We start from the raw sequence: 26,616 nt of genomic DNA, 5'->3' as shown, positions 1-26,616 counted from the left end.
GGCGCAGCTCAGGCCACCAGCCCAGGACCTTTCCTCAACCCATTGCATCTCCTGGGCTGCCCCAGTGGGGTTTGCTCCTGCCCTGGCAGGGGAATGGGCTGCAGAGCCACCGCCTGAGCCCCTCTGACCCCATCCCAAACGCCAGCGGTGCAGCAGACAGGACATACGCCAGGAACACGCCTTGGAGGAACTCCCTGTCCCCGGCAGAAGCAACGGCTCGGAGAGAAGCACAGACCAGCTCCTCATCTGGCTGCTTTTCCATCAAACGGACGAATCGATACATCACGCTTCAAAACAAAGCCCAGCCTGTGCAGACAGGCCCAGAGTGTTTCGCAGAAGCTGAGCCAGTGCAGCATGAAATCACCCCAGAAGGAACACAACTGGGAAGCTAAAAATAAGATATTCCCCCCACCCAAAAAAAATTGCTTTATTTCTTGATAAAGCTGTCAGTAAACTCAAAACACGTTGGCCTTAAGAAAAAGAAAACAAACATAAGTGATATTTCCTAGATTCGCCGGAGGGCCACGCTTTTAGACGTGTGGAAGTGGTGAGCTTTCTGCCCAGTAGCTGAAAAAAAACCTGGGCTGTCAGAGCTGAAGGCGTCAGAGTGATTCATAACTATGTCAGTGGCACCAGAACAACAAATTTTGTGGACAATTTTAAGGTTTGTGCACAGAAATTGCATCCCCTCTCACTGCATCCCTTTCCATCTCCTCTGCTTTTATGGTGTCAGCAGCTTAATGTGCCCCATTTACCAGCGTCTTGGAGGATGAAAACAACCAGTTTAACAAATCAAGAAGCAACAGTTTCTGTCTCCCCTCATGAAATACTGAAGTGCTGCGTCCAGCTCCGGGGCCCCAACAGAAGAAGGACATGGAGCTGTTGGGGCGAGTCCAGAGGAGGCCACGGAGATGCTCAGAGGGCTGGAGCCCCTCTGCTCTGGAGACAGGCTGAGAGAGTTGGGGCTGTTCAGCCTGGAGAAGAGAAGGCTCCGGGGAGACCTTCTAGCACCTTCCAGTGCCTGAAGGGGCTACAGGAAAGTGGGAGAGGGGCTTTTTACAAGGGCATGGAGTGACAGGACAAGGGGGAACGGTTTTAAACTGACAGAGGGGAGATTGAGATGAGATGTGAGGAAGAAATTCTTTGCTGTGAGGGTGGTGAGACCCTGGCCCAGGTTGCCCAGAGAACCTGTAGCTGCCCCCTCCCTGGCAGTGTTCAAGGCCAGGCTGGATGGGGCTTGGAGCAACCTGGTCTGGTGGAAGGTGTCCCTGCCCGTGGCAGGGGGTTGGAGCTGGATGGGCTTTAAGGTCCCTCCCAACCCAAACCAGTCTGTGATTCTATGAAGTCAAACCCTCCGTACAGGGCAGGGGGCTCAGACAGGCTCAGGGTTTAGGTGCCAACAAGCCGGTCTGTGTTTTTTCCCTCCCCAGCCCTTAAACCACAGGACACCAGCGTTTACCTTTAATAATAAAAGCTTTATTGCCTGGTTTTCGGTTCTCTCCAGCAAGGACGCGCCTGTTCCAGGCCGCCGCTGCCTTCGCGGCTCGTGCGTCAGCAGCCGTCAGCACGGCTCTGGCCGCTGACCCCGGGCAGCGCCGGGCGGGAGCAGCGATAGATCACGGTGGCAGCGGTGTGAGAGCTTTCCGCCCCAACCGCTCCTCCTCCGAGTCAATCACGTGTGTCCGAGCGCTCCCGATCGGCGAAGCTTCCAGAAGGCTCCTGACAGGGTCATTTATTACAGTAACACCCGAAATATCAACTTCACTACAAGCCGCTATGGGTTTCAATGCTGGTTTGAGCTCAGAGCTCCGGCTGCTCCCTGCTGAGTTTAGGCCAAGTGGCAGCACCAGGCACGTGGCTTTGAAAGCCCTGAACCACTGACGCCAACGGACACCCACCTGCCCTGAGCGTCCTGGGCTGTCCCCACCCCACAGAATCACAGAATCAACCAGGTTGGAAGAGCCCTCTGGGATCATCGAGTCCAACCATTGCCCTGACACCACCATGGCAACTAGACCAGGGCACTAAGTGCCATGTCCAGGCTTTTCTTAAACCCCTCCAGAGATGGTGACTCCACCACCTCCCTGGGCAGCCCCTTCCAATGGCTAATGACCCTTGCTGAGAAGAAATGCTTCCTAATGTCCAACCTGAACCTCCCCTGGTGCAGCTTGAGGCTGTGTCCTCTTGTCCTAGCGCTGGTTGCCTGGGAGAAGAGGCCGACTCCCACTCCACTACAACCTCCCTTCAGGTAGTTGTAGACTGCACTAAGGTCACCTCTGAGCCTCCTCTTCTCCAGGCTAAACACCCCCAGCTCCCTCAGCCGTTCCTCGGAGGTCAGACCCTCCAGACCCTTCACCAGCTTGGTCGCCCTCCTCTGGACTCGCTCCAACACCTCAACATCTCTCTTGAAGTGCGGGGCCCACAACTGGACACAGGATTCAAGATGTGGCCTCACCAGTGCCGAGTACAGAGGGACGATCCCTGCCCCAGACCGGCTGGCTACACTATTCCTAACAGAGGCCAGGATGCCATTGGCCTTCTTGGCCACCTGGGCACACTGCTGGCTCATGTTGAGCCAGCTGTCGATCAGCACCCCTAGGTCTCTTTCCGCTGAAGGTGCTGAGCTCCTCACCCAGAGTCACACCTCGCTCCCACATCCCCTCTCACACCGTTTGTGGAAAGAAGCTTTAATATTTCTAACATTCCTGATAGAATTCCTGATGCCTGGAAAAGGCAACCATCACACCCCTCTCCAAGAAGGACCAGGAGGAGGATCTGAGGAGCTACAGGGTGGTCAGCCCCACCACCGTGCTGGGAAAGAGAGGGACCAAACCCTCCCCAAAGCCCTTGTCAGCTGGGGGATGGAGGGGAGAAGAGAGAGTTGGGAAGAGCCGGGAGGGGTCCCCCATGGGCAGATCATGCCCGAGCACCCCGGCTGCCTGCTGTGATGAGGTGGTGACAGTGTGGGTAAGGAAGCACCATGGTTGTTGTACACCATGACCTTGCCAAGGCCTCTGACACTGCTGCCACACGGCATCCTCGTGCCTGAATCAATGGGTTATGGGCTGGAGAAGTGGCAGAGAGAGTGCTGGAAATATAGACTAACAAGCTGGAGTGGAGGCCCTGAGGATGGTTACGGCGTTGGAGCGTGTGATGTGCAAGGAGAAGCTTGGAGACCAGAAGCAGACTCTTCCCAGAGGTGCACAGTGACAGGCCAAGAGGCAACAGGCACAAGCTGGAACACTGTAAACACCAATCAAATATTAGGAATAACTTTTTCAACATATGGGTTGTCAAATGTTGGCACAGGGCCCTAGATGCTGGGGACTGTCCATCTACATCCACTGAGTATCTCCACCCTTGGAGATGTTCAAGCATCGCCATCCTCAGCTAATTGGACCCGCTTTGAGTGGGGTTGGACTAGAGACCTCAAAGGACCCTTCTAAGCTCCGTTACTCCATGGTTGTGTGTCCCTGTAGAGCTTCAGTTTGAGTTTTAATCTCAATTCCTACAGCTAGCAAGGTAACGGCTTCCAGTCCTCATGGTCTCCTACTGTGAAAGGATCAAAGGGCATCGCTTGGGATGGACAGAAAGCAGCCGAGGGCAGCACAAACAAACACGCACAGAGCAGGAATTCATTCATGTTGCAGAACAACCCACACAATTTCAATGCTGAGACACGACAAGCCCGCTGACGGCATCACAGAAACAACGGACGTCTTTAGGTCACCTACGCCTCAGTCCTCTGTTGTGATGCATCGGAGGTGGCCCTGGAGATCTGGCAGCTTACACGTACCCCTCCTGGGGCAACGGGCAGACCTCAGAGCTGCTCCCCCCAGAGGAGATGCCCCATTTGCTGCCGTGGGCTCTGGCAGAAGCAAGTCCTTTGCAGTTGGCAGGTTTTGGTTTTTTGCTTATGTTCATCACCTTGAGCTTTCTTTCCAGGTTGAGTCTTGTCTCCTTGTCTCTCCTCCCAGCAGCTGGTCGGGGCGAGGACTTCCTGGGGCATCAGTCCAGCCTTTTCACCATGTAAGGCCCTTCCAGCTCGTAGCCGATCTTCCTGTAGTAGTTCCTTGTGCCAACACCTGTGTGGAGAAAGACAAAAAGGTTTAATTTAGTGTGATGACAAAGGAGTTGGAGCGAGTCCAGAGCAGGGCGACCAAGCTGGGAAAGGGTCTGGAGGGTCTGACCTACAAGGAACGGCTGAGGGAGCTGGGGGTGTTTAGCCTGGAGAAGAGGAGGCTCAGAGGTGACCTTAGTGCAGTCTACAACTACCTGAAGGGAGGTTGTAGCACAGTGGGAGTCGGCCTCTTCTCCCAGGCAACTAGTGATAGGACAAGAGGACACAGCCTCAAGCTTGGCCAGGGGAGGGTCAGGTTGGACATTAGGAAGCATTTCTTCTCAGCAAGGGTCATTAGCCATTGGAAGGGGCTGCCCAGGGAGGTGGTGGAGTCACCATCTCTGGAGGGGTTTAAGAAAAGCCTGGGCATGGCACTTAGTGCCCTGGTCTAGTTGCCATGGTGGTGTCAGGGCAATGGTTGGACTCGATGATCCCAGAGGGCTCTGCCAACCTGATTGTTTCTGTGTGATTCTGAGTTGGTGAAGCCACATCTGGGCAGGAAAAAGTCACTTCCATGGAGAGTTGGTGCCGAAAGGAGCTCGGCCTCTCTGACCAGTTGGTGCTGGGCCTCCCCGGCTGCCATGCTGGAGCAGGGGTGTTTACTCATTAGCATCTGGACTGATTACGGTGTTTTTAAGGGGGCAAACGCAGGAGCAGAGCTGTTCTGTCTGCCCTGACTCATGCACCGCGTCCTTTGTCCTGAGGAAGGCTGCGAGGGAGAGAGGAAGCGAGATGGGAACAACAGCGAAACGTGAGTCAAAGAGTTCAGAGGACCCCAGGTGTAACACAACCCAAAGACTGGCTCTTGAGAGGAGGCGGCCCAGCTGCAGGCATCATTACCAGGAACTGAAGGGCTCCATAACCCCACAAAGTGTCCAACGGCTCCTAGAAATGAGCTCAGCTCCACTTCACACAGACAAGTGGGCTCCGCAGCTGCGATCCCATTTCCTCGTTGAAAAGGAAGGCTCCGAACGCCTCAGACCTCCGACGGCCTCTTCCCTCTCCTTCCCCTCTTAATGAGACCCCGCAGCTCCGCATGCTGCCTTTCACGCAGCATCCTGCGGCAGGACGGGTCTGGCCCAGCATTCCCCCTCACCTTAGCTAATTACTCACAGATGCAGACATTACTCATCAGGGGAGGGAGGAGGAACTCAGCATCACGGCATCGTTGGCAGCGCAGCTGGTGGGGAGGGACAGAAGGACGGACAGGACATGGCTCACCAGCAGGAAAAGCGGCCCCTCCGTCCTCTCCTCTCATCCCTCCAGCCAGTTCCTGGAAACCGTGGCGCTTGCAGATGGCTCTCCAGGAACCGGCTGCATCTCCCATGCACGGAGTGACCCGGTGTGGCTGGACCACCCCTTCCTGCCCACACATCCCTGTGGCAATTTTACCCATTGATGCTTGGACAGACTTTAGGATGTATTTCCTGAGTGCACAATAGTGACCGAACGGCTCAAGCACCACAGCGACGGACAAACCCCCCACCAGCATCCTGGAGAAGCATTATGGAATCACAGAATCACAGAGTGGTTTGGGTTGGGAGGGACCTTAAAGCCCATCCAGCTCCAACCCCCCTGCCATGGGCAGGGACACCTTCCACCAGACCAGGTTGCTCCCAGCCCCATCCAGCCTGGCCTTGAACACTGCCAGGGAGGGGGCAGCCACAGCTGCTCTGGGCAACCTGGGCCAGGGTCTCACCACCCTCACAGCAAAGAATTTCTTCCTCACATCTCATCTCAATCTCCCCTCTTTCAGTTTGAAACCGTTCCCCCTCGTCCTGTCACTCCATGCCCTTGTAAAAAGCCCCTCTCCCGCTTTCCTGGAGCCCCTTCAGGCACTGGAAGGTGCTAGAAGGTCTCCCCGGAGCCTTCTCTTCTCCAGGCTGAACAGCCCCAACTCTCTCAGCCTGTCTCCATAGCAGAGGGGCTCCAGCCCTCTGAGCATCTCCGTGGCCTCCTCTGGACTCGCTCCAACAGCTCCGTGTCCTTCTTCTGTTGGGGGCCCCAGAGCTGGACGCAGCACTGCGGGGGGGATCTCACGAGAGGGGAGTAAAGAGTCCAGACACTGAAAACCCTAAACCGAAAGAGGAGAGATTTAGATGAGATCTGAGGAAGAAATTCTTGACTGTGAGGGTGGTGAGACCCTGGCCCAGGTTGCCCAGAGAAGCTGTGGCTGCCCCCTCCCTGGCAGTGTTCAAGGCCAGGTTGGATGGGGCTTGGAGCAACCTGGTCTGGTGGAAGGTGTCCCTGCCCATGGCAGGGGGTTGGAACTAGATGATCTTTAAGGTCCCTTCCAACCCAAACCACTCTGTGATTCTGTGATTCTGAAATCATCCTAAAGGGACACAAATTCACTCAGCTTCAGCGTGAACCTGAAGCCAAGGAAAAGCCCAAGTCTACCTCACACATTTCCACTCCCCTCTTCTTGATCTCTGCCTGGCAGGGTCGGGATCTCTGGCCTGGAGTAAACTATCACCTTCATCAGTATCTCGCCTAAAAAACATCCTCTGGGTTCGTTAGTAGAGGTGCTGGGCTACGACATACAGATTTTGGCAGCAGAACAGCAGAGCCACCCTGCCCGTGGCCCAGAACAGCTTGGTTAAAAGGCTTAGGGAAATCTGAAGCTGAAGAACAACCCTCCTGAAGCTAAAGGACAACCGAGTAATTCAGCTGATGGTTTTAAAACCACCTTGATCAGAATGATTTAACACTTCCCCCTTTTTTTTTTACTAAAGCCCTTGGGAAATGTGTGGATTTTAAAGGTGGCAGTTGAGGTTGTGTCGGAGCATCGCGTGCTGCCTCCATTAATCTCGGAGCTACTAAGTGGCACGAGTTAAGCGCCAACTCTTCCTCGTTTGAGGGCAACGGGTTCAAGCCATTAACAAGAATGATGATGCAGCTGGCCAGCCCCGTGCCCCAGGGGTCCCACGCTGCGCCGCTTCGCAAAGCATCTCAGTCGCCATCTCAGCCCTGCTCGTAGCAGTAACTTCTCGCACAAAATGACTGTCTCTCAACAGGAAAGTCTTCAGGAAAGTCTTCTGTGAAGAGGAGGCAGGAGATGCCTCAAGCTGAAGGCTGCGTGTGAAGATACGGCGTGGTTTCCCTGCTGCCCAGCTCTAACTTGGGATGTCTTGCTAGCTCCAGCGCTGCAGGAATGTTTTCAAGGCAAGAGACTTTGGAGAGCAAAAGCTCTCACCAAGAGGTCCCAAGAAGCGGCCATTGGGTTTGTGTCCAGAAGTGTGGAAGCCAAGTGTCCAGGATCATGTGCCCTGGACCATCAGCCCACAACAGACCTGGCAATTCAATGGATTCAAAAACAGAACCATAGAATCGTTTTGGTTGGAAAGGACCTTTAAGACCATCGAGTCCAACCATTGACCCAGCACTGCCAAGGCCACCACTAACCCATGTCCCTCAGCACCACATCTACACGGCTTTTAAATCCCCCCAGGGATGGGGACTCCACCACTGCCCTGGGCAGCCTGTGCCAGTGCTTGACAACCCTTTCCATGAAGAAATTGTCCCTGATCTCCAACCTAAACCTCCCCTGGCACAACTTGAGGCCGGTTCCTCTCGTCCCATCGCTTGTTACCTGGGAGAAGAGGCTGACCCCCCCCTCGCTACACCCTCCTTTCAGGCAGTTGTAGAGAGCAAGAAGGTCTCCCCTCAGCCTCCTTTTCTCCAGGCTAAACCCCCCCCAGGTCCCTCAGCCGCTCCTCATAACACTTGTGCTCCAGACCCTTCCCCAGCCCCGTTGCCCTTCTCTGGACTCGCTCCAGCACCTCAAGGTCTTTCTTGTCGTGAGGGGCCCAAAACTGCACCCAGGATTCGAGGTGCGGCCTCACCAGTGCCGAGCACAGGGGGACGATCCCTGCCCTGGTCCTGCTGGCCACACTACTGCTGGTACAAGGATGCTGGTGGCCTTCTTGGCCACCTGGGCACACTGCTGGCTCATATCCAGCTGGCCGTAACGGGAAGAGAAAGGCAGAAATTTACTGCTTACAGGGAGACTGTGCAGAAGGTAGAGCCCATCCATGAGAAGCTTCATCGTGCCGCAGCGCAGCGGGATGGTGGCAGGCTGCCCAGGCACAGGGGCAACATCTACATCTGGAAACGGGGGAAGGCAGGCACAAGCCTACAGAACAAGGACTTCTTGTGATCTCACGTGGTGTAACCGGAGTGGATCAGTAGATACAAGCACTACATGCTCAAGCCCACACCTCTACCCCGTATGTGACTAGGGAGGTGACTTCAGACTGGATTTTTGGCACCCTGGACTGCATGTGCCCACCACATACTTGAAGTTGGCCAAAGAGCCATTAAAAGTAGGCACTGCTAAATGGAATAAAAGATCTGTGGGACACTAATCGCTGCCTATAAGTCATGCAGAAGGAATCCATCTTCACAAACATCTCCCTTGTGAAATGATCACAACTTTGTATGAATGCAAAGTCCAAAAAACCAAAGCTGCAGGACTATGCTGCTGGCTTCTGATCACAAGGAGAGTACAAACACGCAGTCCTAAGGAAATCAGAGCTACAGCTACTAAAACAACGTGCCGTTTCGTGTGCTCACAAGTCATTCTAGGGGTGGAGAAGCACCTCGTAATGCCCAGCATGCACTCAACACTTGTCCACCAAGCACACCTGAAAGGAAGGTCTCGATGGCACAAGTTCTCTTCCCAAATCTTTGCTGTTGTAACTTACAACAAACATACCACGGAGTTGGTGGGACCTGTTCAGGCAGCACTCTTCCCACTGCTCCAACTTGCACTCGTGCTTTCCAGTGAAAAGACACATCATCCAAGAAATATCACAAAAGAAATATCACACAGAAGTGGAGGAGTAAGGCCAAAAGCTGCTCCAAGAAGCTTTTTGACTTTCCAAGCCAGATTTGGCTGCATTTCTCATTCTGGGTCTTTAAAACAGGGTTTAATTTTTCAATATTCTCTAACAAACTGTGCAGGAGAGCTCAGTTTGAACTCAGCAGAGCAGATTTCAACCAACCCATCATCCAGATTCACTGCCAGTGATTCAGTTGAAGGGCAGGAGCTCCGATCATGCCTGCCTGGATGGAAACCCATGGCCAGGGGCCAGCTGAGGCTTTTTGGAAGTGTCCCTCACCACAATCTTCAAATGACACATCCTCTGGCAACAGCTGCTGGTTAATTTAATCGCCTTTGGCTCTTTTCTGAATAATGGTGAAGCCTACTGATAAAACCCCAAACCTGGCTTTTCACCGTAACATGTAAACCTCAGAAACCGTATCCTGGGCTGCATCCCCAGCAGCGTGGCCAGCAGGGCGAGGGAGGGGATTCTGCCCCTCTGCTCCGCTCTCGGGAGACCCCCCCCTGCAGTGCTGCGTCCAGCTCTGGGGCCCCAACAGAAGAAGGACACGGAGCTGTTGGAGCGAGTCCAGAGGAGGCCACGAAGATGCTCAGAGGGCTGGAGCCCCTCTGCTCTGGAGACAGGCTGAGAGAGCTGGGGCTGTTCAGCCTGGAGAAGAGAAGGCTCCGGGGAGACCTTCTAACACCTTCCAGTGCCTGAAGGGGCTACAGGAAAGCTGGAGAGGGGCTTTTTACAAGGGCATGGAGTGACAGGACAAGGGGGGAATGGTTTTAAACTGCAAGAGGGGAGATTGAGATGAGATCTGAGGAAGAAATTCTTTGCTGTGAGGGTGGTGAGACCCTGGCCCAGGTTGCCCAGAGAAGCTGTGGCTGCCCCCTCCCTGGCAGTGTTCAAGGCCAGGTTGGATGGGGCTTGGAGCAACCTGGTCTGGTGGAAGGTGTCCCTGCCTGTGGCAGGGGGTTGGAGCTGGATGGGCTTTAAGGTCCCTCCCAACCCAAACCAGTCTGTGATTCTATGATTCTATGATTAATTAAATCAGTTTAAAAAGCCTGCCTGTAGCAGGGGACAGAGAAAGGTGACCACAGCATTGGGGTTAAACACTCTTCTGGCCCAGAAGGACGAGAGGTCAGCACGGGACTGCTACCCAGAGGACAGCAGAAATCAGATTTCATTGCCCATGTGCGGCACCTCCTGCCCATGACACCTTTCTGACTCAGCCCTGCCACACAGAAATATTGCCACGCAGCACCCGAGGCCGAGTATCCTCCAAGCTTCCTTCACCACGGCTCACTAGTCACCGAACTAAGTGAAAATGAGCCTGTTTTCAGGATCATTAAAGAGCTACTAATAGTTCATAAAATTTCCACAGCAGAGACTGACTGAGGCACACGAGAGACTTCTCTCTACACAGGTCTCCGTATCGTTTGGAAACAACCAAAATCTTTTCTTAAGATGCAGAGTCAAGGCTTATCATGTCTCACAGCTTCCTTCCTCCTCCAAATATTTCCTAGAAGCAGTTAGCGGGGCCCTGTGTGCAAGACAGCGAACCTGAGTCAGCTGAACTTTCCAAATTGCCTCAATCCATTAACGTGCCAGCTGCAATTCTGGTGACAGCGAAGCCTCTTCCAGGTTTTTTTGGGAGTAACTACCTGTCTTGGTGGTTCACCTGAGGAAAGGAGAGCCCCAGGCTCACTGCAGGGACACCCAGCTCGTCTGTAGGATCTCTGGCAAGTAGGATTGTCCTTCAAGGGTGTTGAGAAAAGGACTCGTGGTTAGTGCAGGCAATAGGACAGGAAAGGGCAATGCTATGTTCACCAAAGCACTATGGATTTCACCCAGAACAAGCACAGAATCACAGAATCAATGAGGTTGGAAGAGCCCTCTGGGATCATCGAGTCCAACCATTGCCCTGACACCACCATGGCAACTAGACCATGGCACTAAGTGCCATGTCCAGGCTTTTCTTAAACACATACAGAGATGGTGACTCCACCAGCCATCTCAAGCCAGTGAGATAGTGAGTCTCAAGCCAGCCATGGGGATTTGGGATGGCCACGGCTGCTTCTCTTGCTATCAGAAAGGACATTCCCCCATGACTGCCGGCGTTGCTGCTGGCACAGCGATGCTCTACGAGGGGAACACTCTGCCACGGCTGGAATATAATTTCTGTGGTTTCGAAAAGGCACAGAGAAGGAAGCAACAAATGCTTCTGGAGTCACCTATAGTACTTCCATGGACATCGGTAAAACACAGCGATGGCACAGAGCTGGGCAGGAGGCTGGGAAGCCGCTGCCCATGGGACAGACCATAAACATCTGCATTTTCAACACAACTAGAGAAGTGAAGAAAGAAAACAAGAGCTCAGAGAACCTCCTTGGCCTCCATGCGTGTCTCCCATGACCAGGCCGAGGCTGCCAAAGCATTAGGAGCATTCAAAGGCCATCATTCAGAGATCACAAAGCTCAGTTTAGAGTCTCTCAAGACTTGGGGTCAGGTGACTTGGAGCCTGACGTCAGTGGTGAGTGAGCAAACACGACCCTCTTTTTACCACGGGTCTTGGCAGAGACTCAGGCTACTAAAAGAGCAGCTTTAGTTTTTTTCTTTATACTCCTTGCTTTGACCTCCACCAAGTCCAAGATGACACTTTGCTAGCTGTCAAACAAATGTCTTGTTGTGAAACCCACTGCTATAGAATCATGGAATTGTTTTGCTTGGAAAGGACCTTTAAGATCATCAAGTCCAACTATCAACCCAGCACTGCCAACCTAGCACTACCCAAAACCTAGACTGCGTGTAGGACTTCAAAGCAAAGCCGACACTTACTGGCACTTTGCCACCACTTGGGCAAGCGACCAGAGCTTGCTTCGGAGCGAGCCCTTGCTCTTCAAGTTGGCAGGACCTGCTTATATGAGGAAGGGTCAAAACTAGGGTTACAAATATATGAGTGGTAGGAAAATAAGATGAGAGAACGTTTTCTTGTCTGTCGTGTAGATAGACATGGGAACATGGGAAGTTCCATCTCAGTATGAGGAAAAAACTTCACTGTGAGGGTGCCAGAGCCCTGGGACAGACTGCCCAGGGAGGGTGGGGATTCTCCTTCTCTGGAGATATTCAAACCCACCTGGACACGACCCTGTGCAACGTGCTCTGGGTGACCCTGCTTTGGCAGGGGTTGACTGGATGATCTCCAGAGGTGCCTTCCAACCCCAGCCAGGCTGGGATTCTGTGGTTCTCTGTACCGGACGCTGACTGAAAAACCACACAGCACATTTCTGAGCTGATGCATGAGTTAAGAATGCACAGCAGAGCCATCCCCGACCTCCGATGAGTTTGCTTTGGCATTCACACTTTTCACAACGCTGGATTTTATCTGTGGGGGAAACATGAGGCTGTTGCGTGTGAATCACTCCCAACCAACCGCGGAGAACCGTAACAATGGGGAAAAGGAAAGGATTTGAGATCGCTAAAATGCCTTATCAGCAGCAAGGAAATGGAAAAAACCTTCTTAACACTGCTGAGAAAACCTGGGCACGTCGGAGCAATCAGAAAAAAGTTATTAATTTAAGAAACCAAGGAACAATCCTTACATCGATCCCTGCAGCAAAGATTATTTTGTTGTTAAAGATTAGATAATTGGCAACTCATTTCTCAAAAGTTCCTAAAGATACTGGGAGATAAAAATCCTACGAAAATTAGAAGTAGGGGCTTTTGGAAATGGTACCCAGTATCTTGCAAATACAATACTCTCAATTTTTCAAGTCAGCATAGAGAGGAAACACAAACACGCTCACTTTTCTTTTAAATCAATGTATTCTGTAACAAACATATTACTCCCAACTCCTAATACTCCTGAGAACTCCTAATACTTCGCCACTCATCACAAAACATAACCCAGGCAATGCAAATGGAAAATAGGAATATGATTTTTTTTTTAAAAAAGATAATTGAAAATATTTTTCTTCCAATAAACCTGCTTTAAAACCAGAGCACTGGAACCTCTTTTTAATATTTTTTTTGCACCCATGAGCACATTGCAGCACCGGGCTCTGAAGCATTCTCCCCGCAGAGCGACTCTGCCCGTGTGTTTCAACAGTTTCTGGAGGGACTAAATCCAGGAGAGTTCAGTATTTCATGACTTCCCGCTGCTGCAGCAACCACAAAGAGCTAATTACCGTGGCTGTTAGAGCTGTGATTTAGACATATCTTTATGTACTTACACGCCTGTTAATATCACTGCGTGTGAAGCATTTCATAATCCTTTCTCCAGCAAGGGCTCAATGATTAACAGAACCAAACCCACTAGCAGCAACCGTGCCTGACCTGTATTTAGTCTGGGCGTTGCTGTTTGTTGGACCTGGAAGAGAAACCTGTGCCTGAAAGCCTCTCTTTTATTTTCTGTCAAATGCCAGTTGTGCCTTCTTCCTGCCCGGATTGCTTCCCAGGGATTTTAAATTACTGTTTTCACACCACCTCTGTCTAGCAGGGAGGTACTGCCATCGCCACGTCCCCCAAGAAGAGCCAAGATCCCAGGCAGCTGGGTAATTTGTCTGAAATCACGAAGCAGGTCTGTGATAAAAAAAGAGTTTTGAAGCCTGGGGCTCCCTTCATCAGCTCAACGACTCACTTCACTACTGCAAAACACCGGTGGCCTTTCAGATTTGAGACTGGATTATTTTTGAAGCCGTGACCCACAAGCAGAAAGCCCTGAATATCCCCAGCATCCCCCTCAAATCCCATCCCTGCCCCACTGAAATCCACTCTGGATTTGATGCAAACGCAGAGAGATGCAGTCCCTTTCGGATAGACCTGATCCTTCCTCCAGCTCGTGGTCAGCTCTTGGGCTTGATAAATAAAAATGAAGGAAGAAACCACACTACGTAAACAGCACAGGACACCTTTACTCTCCCCTTTGTAACTCAGAATCACAGAATTGTTTTGGTTGGAAAGAACCTTTAAGATCATCAAGTCCAACCGTTAACCCAGCACTGCCAAGGCCACCACTAACCCATGGCCCTCAGCACCACATCTACACGGCTTTTAAATCCCCCCAGGGATGGGGACTCCACCACTGCCCTGGGCAGCCTGTGCCGGTGCTTGATACTCTTTATAGGCTACAGCTTTAATTTAATTCAACCCAATTTAAATCCAGAATGGCTTGGCATGGTTTAGGACCTGGCCAATTTGAGAGGCTCTTTTCTTCCTCTCTTGCATCTCCAACCCAAAAGGCAGCATCCCCTCATTCATCTTCAGTCCTTTCAAACGATCACCACAGAATCACAGAATCAACCAGGTTGGAAGAGACCTCTGGGATCATCGAGTCCAGCCATTGCCCTGACACCACCCTGTCAACTAGACCATGGCACTAAGTGCCATGTCCAGTCTTTTAGATCTCTAATCCAGCAAACAAGGTCCCCATACATGCTCCCAGTTCAGCCTGTCCTCCCTCCATCCCTGCCTGCAGAGGGAGCCTCAGCAATTACTTCAGAGGAACCACCTCAAATTTAAAGGTTAACACAAGCTACAACGAATCCTTCCATAACAGCGACACCGACTCATCGGCAATGTCAAGGTGAAGGAGGGATGTTTGGGGACACCAGCTTCGGAGGCCAGTTCTCCTGATTTGCCAGGGGAGGTTTGCCAAACACCAAAACCAATTTAACGGGGCAAGTTTCTGGAGTGACACTCCAGGGTGGGAGCTTGGAGTGCCCGAGTGCTTTGTGGGGTACAGACACACCAGCCCCGCTCTGGAAAGGTATTTTGGTTGTAAGGATTATAGTACCTTGATAGAATGATTTAGTGAACTGCTTATGAAGTTTTATCAAAACAAAGCAGATACCACATGTCCTCCTCTCCTGTCACACTGCAGAATTTGTGTGTTGGTGAAGCTAACGAGGAAAACCAGAGCAAAAGCTTTATCATATTAACAAATGGATTGCTTGGGGGTTTTCTGATCTGTTCTTAAATCTCAAAATCAAGACTGTCACCAATAACTTCTTTTTTTTTTTAAATAAAAACAATTCAATGAATGGTAGAATTAAAGAACTGATTTTACAGCACTCAACTTTTGGGGTGCCTCTTAGCACACAGGAGATGCCCTGGCTCGAACTGATTTTTAAATGGCAAGGCTGCAGGTAAGACCCATCGTAGAGCTTCCAGATGGTGAGATTACAGCTCATTGATCTCTTTATTACAGAAGCAACACTTCATTAATGACTACACAGGCCTGGCCCAAACCCAGCTGCACTGAAAGCATCCACTGTCAGGAGAGAGAAAGGCACCACACCAACACCGCCTTTCACTGCGACAGATGAAGCCAGAGCTGACAGATCTTCTGACACTAAACAAAGCAAAATTAAATATTTAAGAGTTAATACTGTAACTTCTCTTACACTTTAACAAAGCGCTGCCACCAGTGTGGCCACCGGGTGTTGAGAGAGACAGGGACAGTGAAATGTGTCTGCTAGTCAACCCCAAATTTGTCAAAGTTAAAGGTTGGTGAGATTTTAGACCTACAGGCTACATAATGTCTTGAAGTTTCTTCCAGAGATGGTTGCTGAAATATCCAACCCAGCTGGTAAGGTTATTACTGAGAGACTGGGGATTTAGGATGACTCACCAAGCATGTGAGGCATTCACGATCGATTTTCTTTCCTATGGGCTACGAGATTTTAAAGCCAATGAAGAAACACTCAGCAATCTTGAGCGAGAGCCTACCAGCCCTTAAACAGGCAGCGTCCCCATGCAGCTACTTCATCAGAGAATCACAGCATGGTTTGGGTGGGAAGAGACCTTTAAAGACCATCTAGTCCAACCCCCTGTCATGGGCAGGGACATCTTCACCTAGATCAGGTTGCTCAGAGCCCCGTCTAACCTGACCTTGAATGTTCCCAGGGATGGGGCATCTCCCACCTCTCACAGAATCACAGAATCAATCAGGTTGGAAGAGATCTGTGGGATCATCGAGTCCAACCATTGCCCTGACACCACCATGGCGACTAGACCATGGCACTAAGTGCCATGTCCAGGCTTTTCTTAAACCCCTCCAGAGATGGTGACTCCACCACCTCCCTGGGCAGCCCCTTCCAATGGCTAATGACCCTTGCTGAGAAGAAATGCTTCCTAATGGCCAACCTGAACCTCCCCTGGCCAAGCTTGAGGCTGTGTCCTCTTGTCCTAGCGCTGGTTGCCTGGGAGAAGAGGCCGACTCCCACTTCACTACAACCTCCCTTCAGGTAGTTGTAGACTGCACTAAGGTCACCTCTGAGCCTCCTCTTCTCCAGGCTAAACACCCCCAGCTCCCTCAGCCGTTCCTCGGAGGTCAGACCCTCCAGACCCTTCACCAGCTTGGTCGCCCTCCTCTGCACTCGCTCCACTCCAAGACCTCAACATCTTTCTTGAAGTGCAGGGCCCAGAACTGGACACAGGATTCAAGGTGCTGCCTCACCAGTGACTCTGGGCAACCTGGGCCAGTGTCTCACCACCCTCGCCGTAAAAACATAGGTGGCTACACCTGAAGGTTATTACCGCACATATTTTTTAATAAAAAGCATCAAAATACTCAAAAAAAATAACGCTACTGATTAAAAAGAAGTGAGAATGACCAGAAAGGGAAAAATTCAATACAATCTCTTCTCATTTTTACGTGTTTGCTTTATTGCCCCTCTTGCAAGTTGCTGACAGGGCTCCTACAAGTTCGTGTGTTCGTCTGGACCCAGCAGCAATGCAAGGAGGGTCACTCGACCATCAATTACATTTGCATCTCTGCAGAGCAAGGAGGCCCTGAAAAGGCTCTGGTGTGGCAAATAATGAATTAATACAGTTAATATAGCTAGCCTCTCGCTTCTAAATTTTGCAGACAACACCCCTTACCTGCTCTGCAGAAATATTGCTCAGCTGAGCTCTGAACAAAGCACACCGAGACGGGCGCTTAACGAGGACTGGGCACGCTACGGGAGATTTTCCTCCGGCTCTTCCCCAGCTACTTGACTTCTCCGACGATCCGGCTAATGAAGCGGGCTGCCGACGCTTGCCATCACCTGATCTTCTACACCCACCATTCAGAAATCCATCCTGCCTTCCCATCACCACCGTCAGCCTCAGCGCACTCAGGCGTGAAACATCCCTGGCCTGTGTCCATGTTAATTTTCTACTTGACAGCACACAAATAGAAACCTGGTCTGGGGGAAAAGTGATCATCTTGCCGCATAGTAATTAGCTTATAGCAGGGAAGGGCAGCGGTGCCAGACCCCCCCACCGCCGTGATAAGGCTGCTACGTCACCGGGACGGAGCGAGGCTCCAGCGAAATCTCGCTGCAGGGAGATGTTAAACTACGGCTTCAGAAGATGAGGCGTGCTGGTGCGGATTTGGCTGCGGTTCCAGACACCCCTCCAGCCTCGGGAGTCAATTATCAATGAGGCTACTGGAGACAGCGTAGGCACAGGTGACAAAATGCCTCCACTTTAAAGGAGAAAGGAAAGGGTGCTTATTAATGGACCTGGGTGCATTCGGTTTGAACAGGGCAAGCACCTGCGACAGGGGAATTCAATCTCATCCCCCACCCCCCGCCGAGCAAACATCTTCTGTACAGAGATAAGGAGACAATCCTGTTGGTACAAGCCAAGCTAGTCTGCTTTTCTGGGGCCAGCACAAACAGATAACGCTGACAGACGTCACAGCACATACTGCAGCCAAAAAAGCTCTTCCATGCAAGAGCACTGTATTTATAGAGCCAGCTTTTAGCGTTCGAGAAGTAATTTGCAGTCTTAACAGCGCATAAACATTTGGTCTGTGCATCCCTGGTCCTTGCCCTTGGGGTAGCCAGCAGCCTCACCTGCAGCATCTCAGCTTTCAGAGTCACTAAACCAAGGAGGCAGCTCACCTGCTGCGGCCAGCACGCTCGTCAAGGACAAGGAGGATGATGCCAACCCTTTAAGGATGACATGGCAGCATGAAGGTGCTGTCCCTCTCCTTGTGGCAGCTGATTTAGGCTAGGTAGATAGGGATACAGACAGTGACTCAAGAGCTGGAGACCTTCAATTCCTCTGCTGTGAATAAAGGGAATACTCAGTGGCAGCCCCATCTGAACTTCACACAAGAAACTCGCTTTACAGAGGTAAAATAAATACCGGGGCCCCCAACAGAAGAAGGACATGGAGCTGTTGGAGCGAGTCCAGAGGAGGCCACGGAGATGCTCAGAGGGCTGGAGACCCTCTGCTCTGGAGACAGGCTGAGAGAGCTGGGGCTGTTCAGCCTGGAGAAGAGAAGGCTCCGGGGAGACCTTCTAGCACCTTCCAGTGCCTGAAGGGGCTACAGGAAAGCTGGAGAGGGGCTTTTTACAAGGGCATGGAGTGACAGAACAAGGGGGAACGGTTTTAAACTGAAAGAGGGGAGATTGAGATGAGATCTGAGGAAGAAATTCTTTGCTGTGAGGGTGGTGAGAGCCTGGCCCAGGTTACCCAGAGAAGCTGTGGCTGCCCCCTCCCTGGCAGTGTTCAAGGCCAGGTTGGATGGGGCTTGGAGCAACCTGGTCTGGTGGAAGGTGTCCCTGCCCATGGCAGGGGGGTTGGAACTAGATGGGCTTTAAGGTCCCTTCCGACCCAAACCAGTCTGTGATTCTGTGAAATAAGCACTGTTAAATGCCACTGGTACTGAAACCACCAACCTCTGCTGTGTCCATAGAAAGCAAAGCTGGAGGCAGCCACCTGTGCTCTGCACGTCCCAGCGGCATAAAGTTCAGAGGAAAGAGGCTTTCACACACTGAAGACGTGTGAAGGGCACACAGAAGCAGTGGTGGGCAGTACAACTAGGGTTTGGAGATGGTAACATTGAAAATCCACACGTGAAGCCTGCAGCTATCCCTGAGACAGGAGGAGACACATCCTTTAAAAAACCCCAAACCAACAAGAACAGCGATGTTACACGCAGAGTCAAAGCAAGACGTTTCGGTGCCAGGACAGGATGTCAGTTTGGCACAACCCCAACGCTTCTCACAAAGAGGAGCAGGAGATTAAGGGCTTGGCGAGGAGCTAGCAGAGCAGAGCAGCCCAGAGCGTACTGGGAGCCAGGAAGAGCTGGCAGCAGCCAGGCTGCCCGGGCGCAGGCGAGCCCTGACGCAAGGATGTCTCGCGCTTGGTTATTGTGAATCACAGAACCAATGAGGTTGGAAGAGCCCTCTGGGATCATCGAGTCCAACCATTGCCCTGACACCACCATGGCAACTAGACCAGGGCACTAAGTGCCATGTCCAGTCTTGTCTTAAACACCTCCAGGGATGGTGACTCCACCACCTCCCTGGGCAGCCCCTTCCAATGGCTAATGACCCTTGCTGAGAAGAAATGCTTCCTAATGTCCAACCTAATGTCGGCACGGGCTGGTCAGAGCTGCTCGGGTATCGGCCAATTGTGCCCCAAGTCTTCAAGGCAGAGGCATGAAGGCCACGAAGCCCAGCCAGAATGACAGCAGCACTGAGTATATCCCTTCACTGGCTCTGCTCTGGTCTCTGCTGCTTTCTCCCTCCTTGGATGAGCAGCTGGGCTTTGGCTGGTGGTGCTGGGCACTTCCAGGGGCAGTAAGTCCTCAGGAGTGACCTTGAATGTGTGTGTGCTGCTGTCACTGTGCTGCTACACTCACTCACTCGCACCCTCCTGCTCTGCAGACCTGCTGAGTACAGCCTCTCGCCACATCTCCCAGGTTGCTATAACAGATGACGCACGCATTAAAAGAGCAGAAATATCTGGAATGGGAATTTTCCCCAAACTCCACCTGCACACACATTATTTAAGTTCACAAAGATTATTTTAAAACGATGTAGGGAAACATTTCTGCCACCTGTTTTTCAGTATCATGTGTAACTACTGTACTTTAAAAGAGAAAGGGATCAGTCTTGTAATTTTATTGCTCAGGTGCTTCAAGTAATTGTAAAGCACTGACTCGACTCTCTCTGGTCACCGTTGTTGCCAAAGGTAACCACCAAAAATCAGAGGATGCCACCAGAACAATCAAGTTGCTGCTTAGAGGAAACACAAAGGACCCACAACGTACGGATTTGTTTAAGCACACCCAGTCAGGAGCTTTACGCTTCTGTCCTTTAGGAGGGGGAGGACCCAGGACTTCTATTATTTCACATTTATTGTATGTTACATTTCACATACTCATCGCTGGTGCTGTTTTAAAGACACAGTTTGAAATACTTGCTACAGGATTAGGGTCAGAAGGGGCTAATCATGGGCTGTCAAGCAGCAAAGTCAAAGCAATGGCACTAGGAACCCTTCAAGGAGACGACAGGAAAGGTTTTAACAGAGGACTGTCCTTTATCCACCTTCACCTAGACCAAATGATTACAGAATCACAGAATCAATGCGGCTGGCAGAGCCCTCTGGGATCATCGAGTCCAACCATTGCCCTGACACCACCATGGCAACTAGACCAGGGCACTAAGTACCATGTCCAGTCTTTTCTTAAACACCTCCAGAGATGGTGACTCCACCACCTCCCTGGGCAGCCCCTTCCAATGGCTAATGACCCTTGCTGAGAAGAAATGCTTCCTAATGTCCAACCTGAACCTCCCCTGGCCAAGCTTGAGGCTGTGTCCTCTTGTCCTAGTGCTAGTTGCCTGGGAGAAGACGCCGACTCCCACTCTGCTACAACCTCCCTTCAGGTAGTTGTAGACTGCACTAAGGTCACCTCTGAGCCTCCTCTTCTCCAGGCTAAACAGCCCCAGCTCCCTCAGACGTTCCTCGGAGGTCAGACCCTCCAGACCCTTCACCAGCTTGGTCGCCCTCCTCTGCACTCGCTCCAACACCTCAACATCTTTCTTGAAGTGCGGGGCCCACAACTGGACACAGGATTCAAGTACTGTATTGTAATCAAGTATTCATATTACTTCTCTCAAGCTCAAGGTACAACCATGAGGCAGTGCAACCGACCCTAAAAGGCTCATGGAAAGGAATGGGAAGAGAAGTTTATCCGTTGTTGCAGGCAGAGAGACTGGCAAGGCAGAAAAACCCTTCGAGGGCTATCAGATACAAAGGCACCCTCTCTGACTCTAGAAGTCCTTGAGCAACAAATGGCTGGAGGTTGAGAAGATGTTTGTACATTTTCAGTGCCTAAGGACTCGTGGACAGAGTAACAACATGTTTTAAATTGTTTTAGTGTAATTTAGGTTTGGGGGGGCTTTTTTTAAAGGGAAAAAAAAGATGTAAATTCCAAGCAGGTACAACTAAAGGCAAAAAAACCCCAAACCAAACCACAGCACAAAAATCAACAAAAGGCAAAGAAAACACACATGCAATTACAAATGCTGGAAAATGGAAAAACAGACATTTCAGATCAGACCTCCCCAGAGCTCTGAATAATGGAGTGATGCCTCCAGGGTCTACCATTCAGCTACCCAAGCCTGCATACTAATATACTGCTCACATCAGAAGAGTAGAAAGGCACCACTCATGCAGAAAATTACCTTAAATGAGCAACGACTTCATGATAAACAAGCCACTCGCTTCTTTACTTTGCTCTTTGATTTAGGGGGGGGGGGCACCTCCTCCCTACTGCTAAGGAGCAGGCAGCACGCTGCTGGCTCTGCACACAAACCCTGCGAGCAGGCCACAAAACCACCTCGTTAGTGTGAATATTTAATCCTGCTTGGTTTGGTCAAGCATCAAGATATGAGATTGCATCTTTGTGAGGAAGGAGATACGCTGCAAACACTAACATCCAGGGTTCAAAGCATGCAGGATCACCAGCATCCAAGCTTTAAATAGAGCAGAGAAGATACGATATGAATGCACCAGATATGAATACACCAGATATGAATACACCAGATACGAATACACCAGAGGATCTATGGCTGATATAATTTCCCATCCCATCGGTACCCTAATTCCTCACTTGCTGCCAGAACCCATAACACCCTGCCTAACCTGCCTTGCAAACGCTCATCTTCCCATACAAACGCACTCCGAGGGCATTTGTCATTGACTCCATAGTCGATTAAATGCACTTCTCCCACCGGTCCTCTTCAAATGAAGTGATATTTAACTAGACACACCACGAGGCAGCTGCCGTACAGCCCAGCTTGCTTTGTGTATCATTTCCCGGTTCATTGCCCACGATGACTCCTGGGTGCCTGATGCAGGGGACCTCAGATTTTCCTTTGTTTGAAAGTAACCTTGCATGGGTTTAGGTACTGTCGTTATAAGCAACAGCAATCCTGTTAAATCCTGCCCCTTCTTTTTCCTTTTCTGTCCGTAAATTAAACATCCCTAAGAGCTAAAAGACTTAAGATAAGAAGACCTGCCGTGATAGGACAAGGGGGGACGGTTTTAAACTGAAAGAGGGGAGATTGAGATGAGATATTAGGATGAAATTCTTTGCTGTGAGGGTGGTGAGACCCTGGCCCAGGTTGCCCAGAGAAGCTGTGGCTGCCCCCTCCCTGGCAGTGTTCAAGGCCAGGTTGGATGGGGCTGGGAGCAACCTGGTCTGGTGGAAGGTGTCCCTGCCCGTGGCAGGGGGTTGGGACTGGATGGGCTTTAAGGTCCCTTCCAACCCAAACCATTCTATGATTCTAAGACAGGTTCAGCTGAACCTGTTTACTCCAAGAACAGCAAGGAGGACAAAACGCTTTGGAAAGAATCTGCTGGGAAACTCTCAATTTTTATTTTTTTTTTCCCTAGGAGTGCAAACTAACGTGCTCCAAAGAAGCGCAGGAACTGATGGCATTTGTTCGCATAGTCCTGGTTGGAATGTGCTTTTAAAGGAAAATCTGCTCACTGTCTCATGAATATCTCTGCTCCTGACGTAGGGAGGGGTCCTCCCCCTGCTCTGGGGAGGGCGATCCCAGCTGAATGCTGCCCAGATTGCTGGGTGAGACTGGTAAACCAGGGAGGAGCGTTAGTCTTTCTATAACAGCCTTTAGAGACGAACAAAGCACACCGGAGATAAGCCTGCCTTAAGCCAGAAGTAATTCTTGGCTAAAGCAGCAGCTGAAAAGCTGGACTGCAAGCGTGCATCAAATTTAGGTTATAAACACGACAAAGATGAAACCCACAACTCAACAAACTCTACACTCAAAGCTTTGACTAAGAACAAGCTTTAAGCCCTTAACCTCTGGTGCAGCCTTGACAAGGAGGATTACCACTTGCGGGCGGTGTAAGAACAGCGCCAGTCAGAGAGGAAGATTCCCGTAAAAGAACATGATATTTATTTTTAAATCCCTGAAAACTGCTATTGCTCACAGTTCTGATTCAACACTATTTATACTGCTGTGTATTACAAGTCACTAAGATGGAAATCACCTTCATTCGGTCATGAATCTGATTTCTAGACACTTCCTACCCAATCTAATTTCAGAATTTGGGGGTTTTTTAGTTGTTTGGGTTTTATAAACTCGGGGATAGTTTGGGTTGAGATTGGGGAAAGGTTTGTTGAGGAAGGAAGAAGCACAAAGGTCCTCTCCCCATACATTCAGCTCCTGCTCATTCCGTTTTGTGTAGGGTTTGTCTTACCAGTTCTTCCTCTGCCCACTCTAAGGAAAGCCGCTGCAGATGGAGACCACACAAATCAAGACAGGTTCCCACTTTCCAAAATATGCTCAGCTGGGACAGATCACAGAATCAATCAGGTTGGAAGAGCCCTCTGGGATCATCGAGTCCAACCATTGCCCTGATACCACCATGGCAACTAGACCAGGGCACTAAGTGCCATGTCCAGGCTTTTCTTAAACACCTCCAGAGATGGTGACTCCACCACCTCCCTGGGCAGCCCCTTCCAATGGCTAATGACCCTTGCTGAGAAGAAATGCTTCCTAATGGCCAACCTGAACCTCCCCTGGCCAAGCTTGAGGCTGTGTCCTCTTGTCCTATCACTAGTTGCCCGTGAGAAGGGGCCAACTCCCACTTCACTACAACCTCCTTTCAGGTAGTTGTAGACTGCACTAAGGTCACCTCTGAGCCTCCTCTTCTCCAGGCTAAACACCCCCAGCTCCCTCAGACGTTCCTTGTAGGTCAGACCCTCCAGACCCTTCACTAGTTTGGTCGCCCTCCTCTGGACTCGCTCCAACACCTCAACATCTTTCTCAACCAGTTCTTCCTCTGCCCACTCTAAGGAAAGCCGCTGCAGATGGAGACCACACAAATCAAGACAGGTTCCCACTTTCCAAAATATGCTCAGCTGGGACAGATCACAGAATCAATGAGGTTGGAAGAGCCCTCTGGGATCATCGAGTCCAACCATTGCCCTGACACCACCATGTCAACTAGACCATGGCACTAAATGCCATGTCCAGGCTTTTCTTAAACACCTCCAGAGATGCAAGATAGGTGGAAGTCTCTGGTCTGTATTATGCAGAAGTTAGGCCACATTATACATCTTCGTTTTTAAGATATAATATGGTGTATATATATATAAAAGCTTCCTACCAGCACGCCCTTGCAGAACACGCTGGCTTTTGCAGAAGTGTCCTTGCTTAAGGACAGCAATATTCCTGTTCACGTCTGCACTGAAATCCCAGTTAATACAGTATCAAGCCTGTTTTCAAAGCTGTTACATTATCAAACCTTCAAAATTGAAGTTCATTAAGAACTGGAGGGTTGTAGACAGTAGCTATTCCACAGCACCAATCCCCTAGTACGGGTTTATCCTTGGCTTCTTCCAAATCCCCCTAACTAATTTTTTTTCAAAGGCCATCAATCTGAAGCAGACAAACAGTCAATTCATTAACATTCCCATATTTCCACTTATCTTGGGCCACTTCTCATTAATAGCTCGTAAGATTGGCATTTCTAAAAATAACCAATCAGCACTGGAAGCAAAACTCCAGGGAGCCCTCCCGAACCCCATCAATCCTCCCAGCAACGCTTCGGAGTCTCGTCCTAAGTTCTCCCGAGTACACCCTGGCAGTTGGCAATCTCCGAGGCAGCCCATGAATCAACATTCAATATGAACTATGAGATGCTGATTACTCAACTAATTTGTTACTTCCAGGGTGACCAAAAGGCTGTTTACAGGAGGAAATTAGGATACTTTAGAGTACCATCAAATGTGCCCTGAAACTTTACCTCTGATTTATATGCCAGCTCAGTTTCCCTCCCCTTCGTGTTCTTCATCGCAGGTGAATTTAACACTGCATTGGGCAACTAGCAATAGGACAAGAGGACACAGCCTCAAGCTTCAGCAGGGGAGGTTCAGGTTGGACATTAGGAAGCATTTCTTCTCAGCAAGGGTCATTAGCCATTGGAAGGGGCTGCCCAGGGAGGTGGTGGAGTCACCATCTCTGGAGGGGTTGAAGAAAAGCCTGGACATGGCACTTAGTGCCATGGTCTAGTTGCCATGGTGGTGTCAGGGCAATGGTTGGACTCGATGATCCCAGAGGGCTCTTCCAACCTGGTTGATTCTGTGATTCTGTTTACTTTTAGAAAGTTCTGAAGCTCCGTTTTCTCCCTAACTGCAAAAGGTGAAGGCAAGAGGAGCACGGTTTCCTTAAACACATGCGACAGCGGTGCTCAAGCAGCACCAACAGACTGGGAGATGAGTCACTGGCTGTAATGAACGATTTTATCTCTCGAGGAGACTACAGAAACCAGGTGGTATTAGTTTAATTTCGATTCACAGCCTCGCGATTGTGGATTCCTGGCTGCTGCAGTATGCTTAGGAGAAAGACGTCGGGATCAGTCACCCCATTCTGATTATTATGGTCCTACCGATCTTAATCAGGAGGCAATCATGAGTTACTCACTTGTTTCCCATTTACATGTTTGTATCAAGTGGTTTTACAGTACTGCCTGAGCGGGAACGTAAAAAAGCGAACACTTCACGCTGAAATATGCCACTGACTCACCGCTGAGGGGGAAGGAGTTCTAGCCCTCCTTGAAGCAAGAAACGGGCCAGTACGAGACATGACACTTGACCTAACGAAGGGGACATCTGCATTCGCAGGAGAGTGAAATAATGTTTAATGAAGAGTACTGACTAGGTTATACGTGGGAAGGAAGCAAGCAGGGGCAGAGGGGAAAAAATTCTGCCTGAAGTCCTCTGGGGAGTCTGGACAAAAGGAAAATTGGCTCTGGCAGCTAACATGCTCTCCCATGGAGGAAAGAGGTTTCTAATGAGTGAGGCTCTAATGGACACAGCCTGAGATGCCAGGAAATGTTGAATACTACCTTGATCAGGACGGGCAGCACATCAGCTGGACAGGAGAGAGGCGTTTCTAATGCAACCTCACTAAAAGCAGATTAGTCATATGGTGGGTTTTTTTCTTTCTTTCCTGTTTTTCATAACCACTTGTAACTGTTATTGCCTGTTTTGAATGTTGTACATACATACTTTCACCTGAATTTACCTTAATCCGTCTTGAGTTAAATGCATTTCCAAACCACGCTTCAATCCAAGGCTGTGGCAAATAATCAGAGACTCCTGGACCCCTCCAGGCTTATCTAGCTCCACAAATTCATTCCCTAAAGGGTGAGTGCCCCCCCCCACCAGCTGCATGAGCTAGAGATGGGCGTCTGGCCTCTGGACAGACAGGAATATATTCAGTGCTCAATAGTAGGCATACAGCAGGATACGAGGGGGCACGCAGCCATTTGGGGTCCCTAGGAAACAGGTTGTCCTAAAACAGTCAGTGTGAGATGCCCCTACTCAAAGCCACTCAACAG

At 50.5% G+C, this 26,616-nt stretch overlaps 1 protein-coding gene across 1 annotated transcript in view; it reads right to left on the bottom strand.

Annotated features, from left to right (window-relative positions):
- Positions 1 to 2,356: 2,356 nt before the first annotated feature.
- ELP3 (elongator acetyltransferase complex subunit 3) overlaps positions 2,357 to 26,616 on the bottom strand; it is a 119,881-nt gene continuing 95,621 nt past the window's right edge. The window contains exon 15 of the mRNA XM_068397860.1: positions 2,357 to 4,085. Coding sequence (XP_068253961.1) covers positions 4,009 to 4,085 — 77 coding nt within the window. The 3' untranslated portion in view covers positions 2,357 to 4,008. The remainder of the gene's footprint in view (positions 4,086 to 26,616) is intronic.

The sequence above is a fragment of the Nyctibius grandis genome, chromosome 1 (genome assembly GCF_013368605.1).
Source record: "Nyctibius grandis isolate bNycGra1 chromosome 1, bNycGra1.pri, whole genome shotgun sequence".
NCBI classification, from domain to species: Eukaryota; Metazoa; Chordata; class Aves; order Nyctibiiformes; family Nyctibiidae; genus Nyctibius; species Nyctibius grandis.
This window is presented reverse-complemented; position numbering and strand designations above follow the sequence as displayed.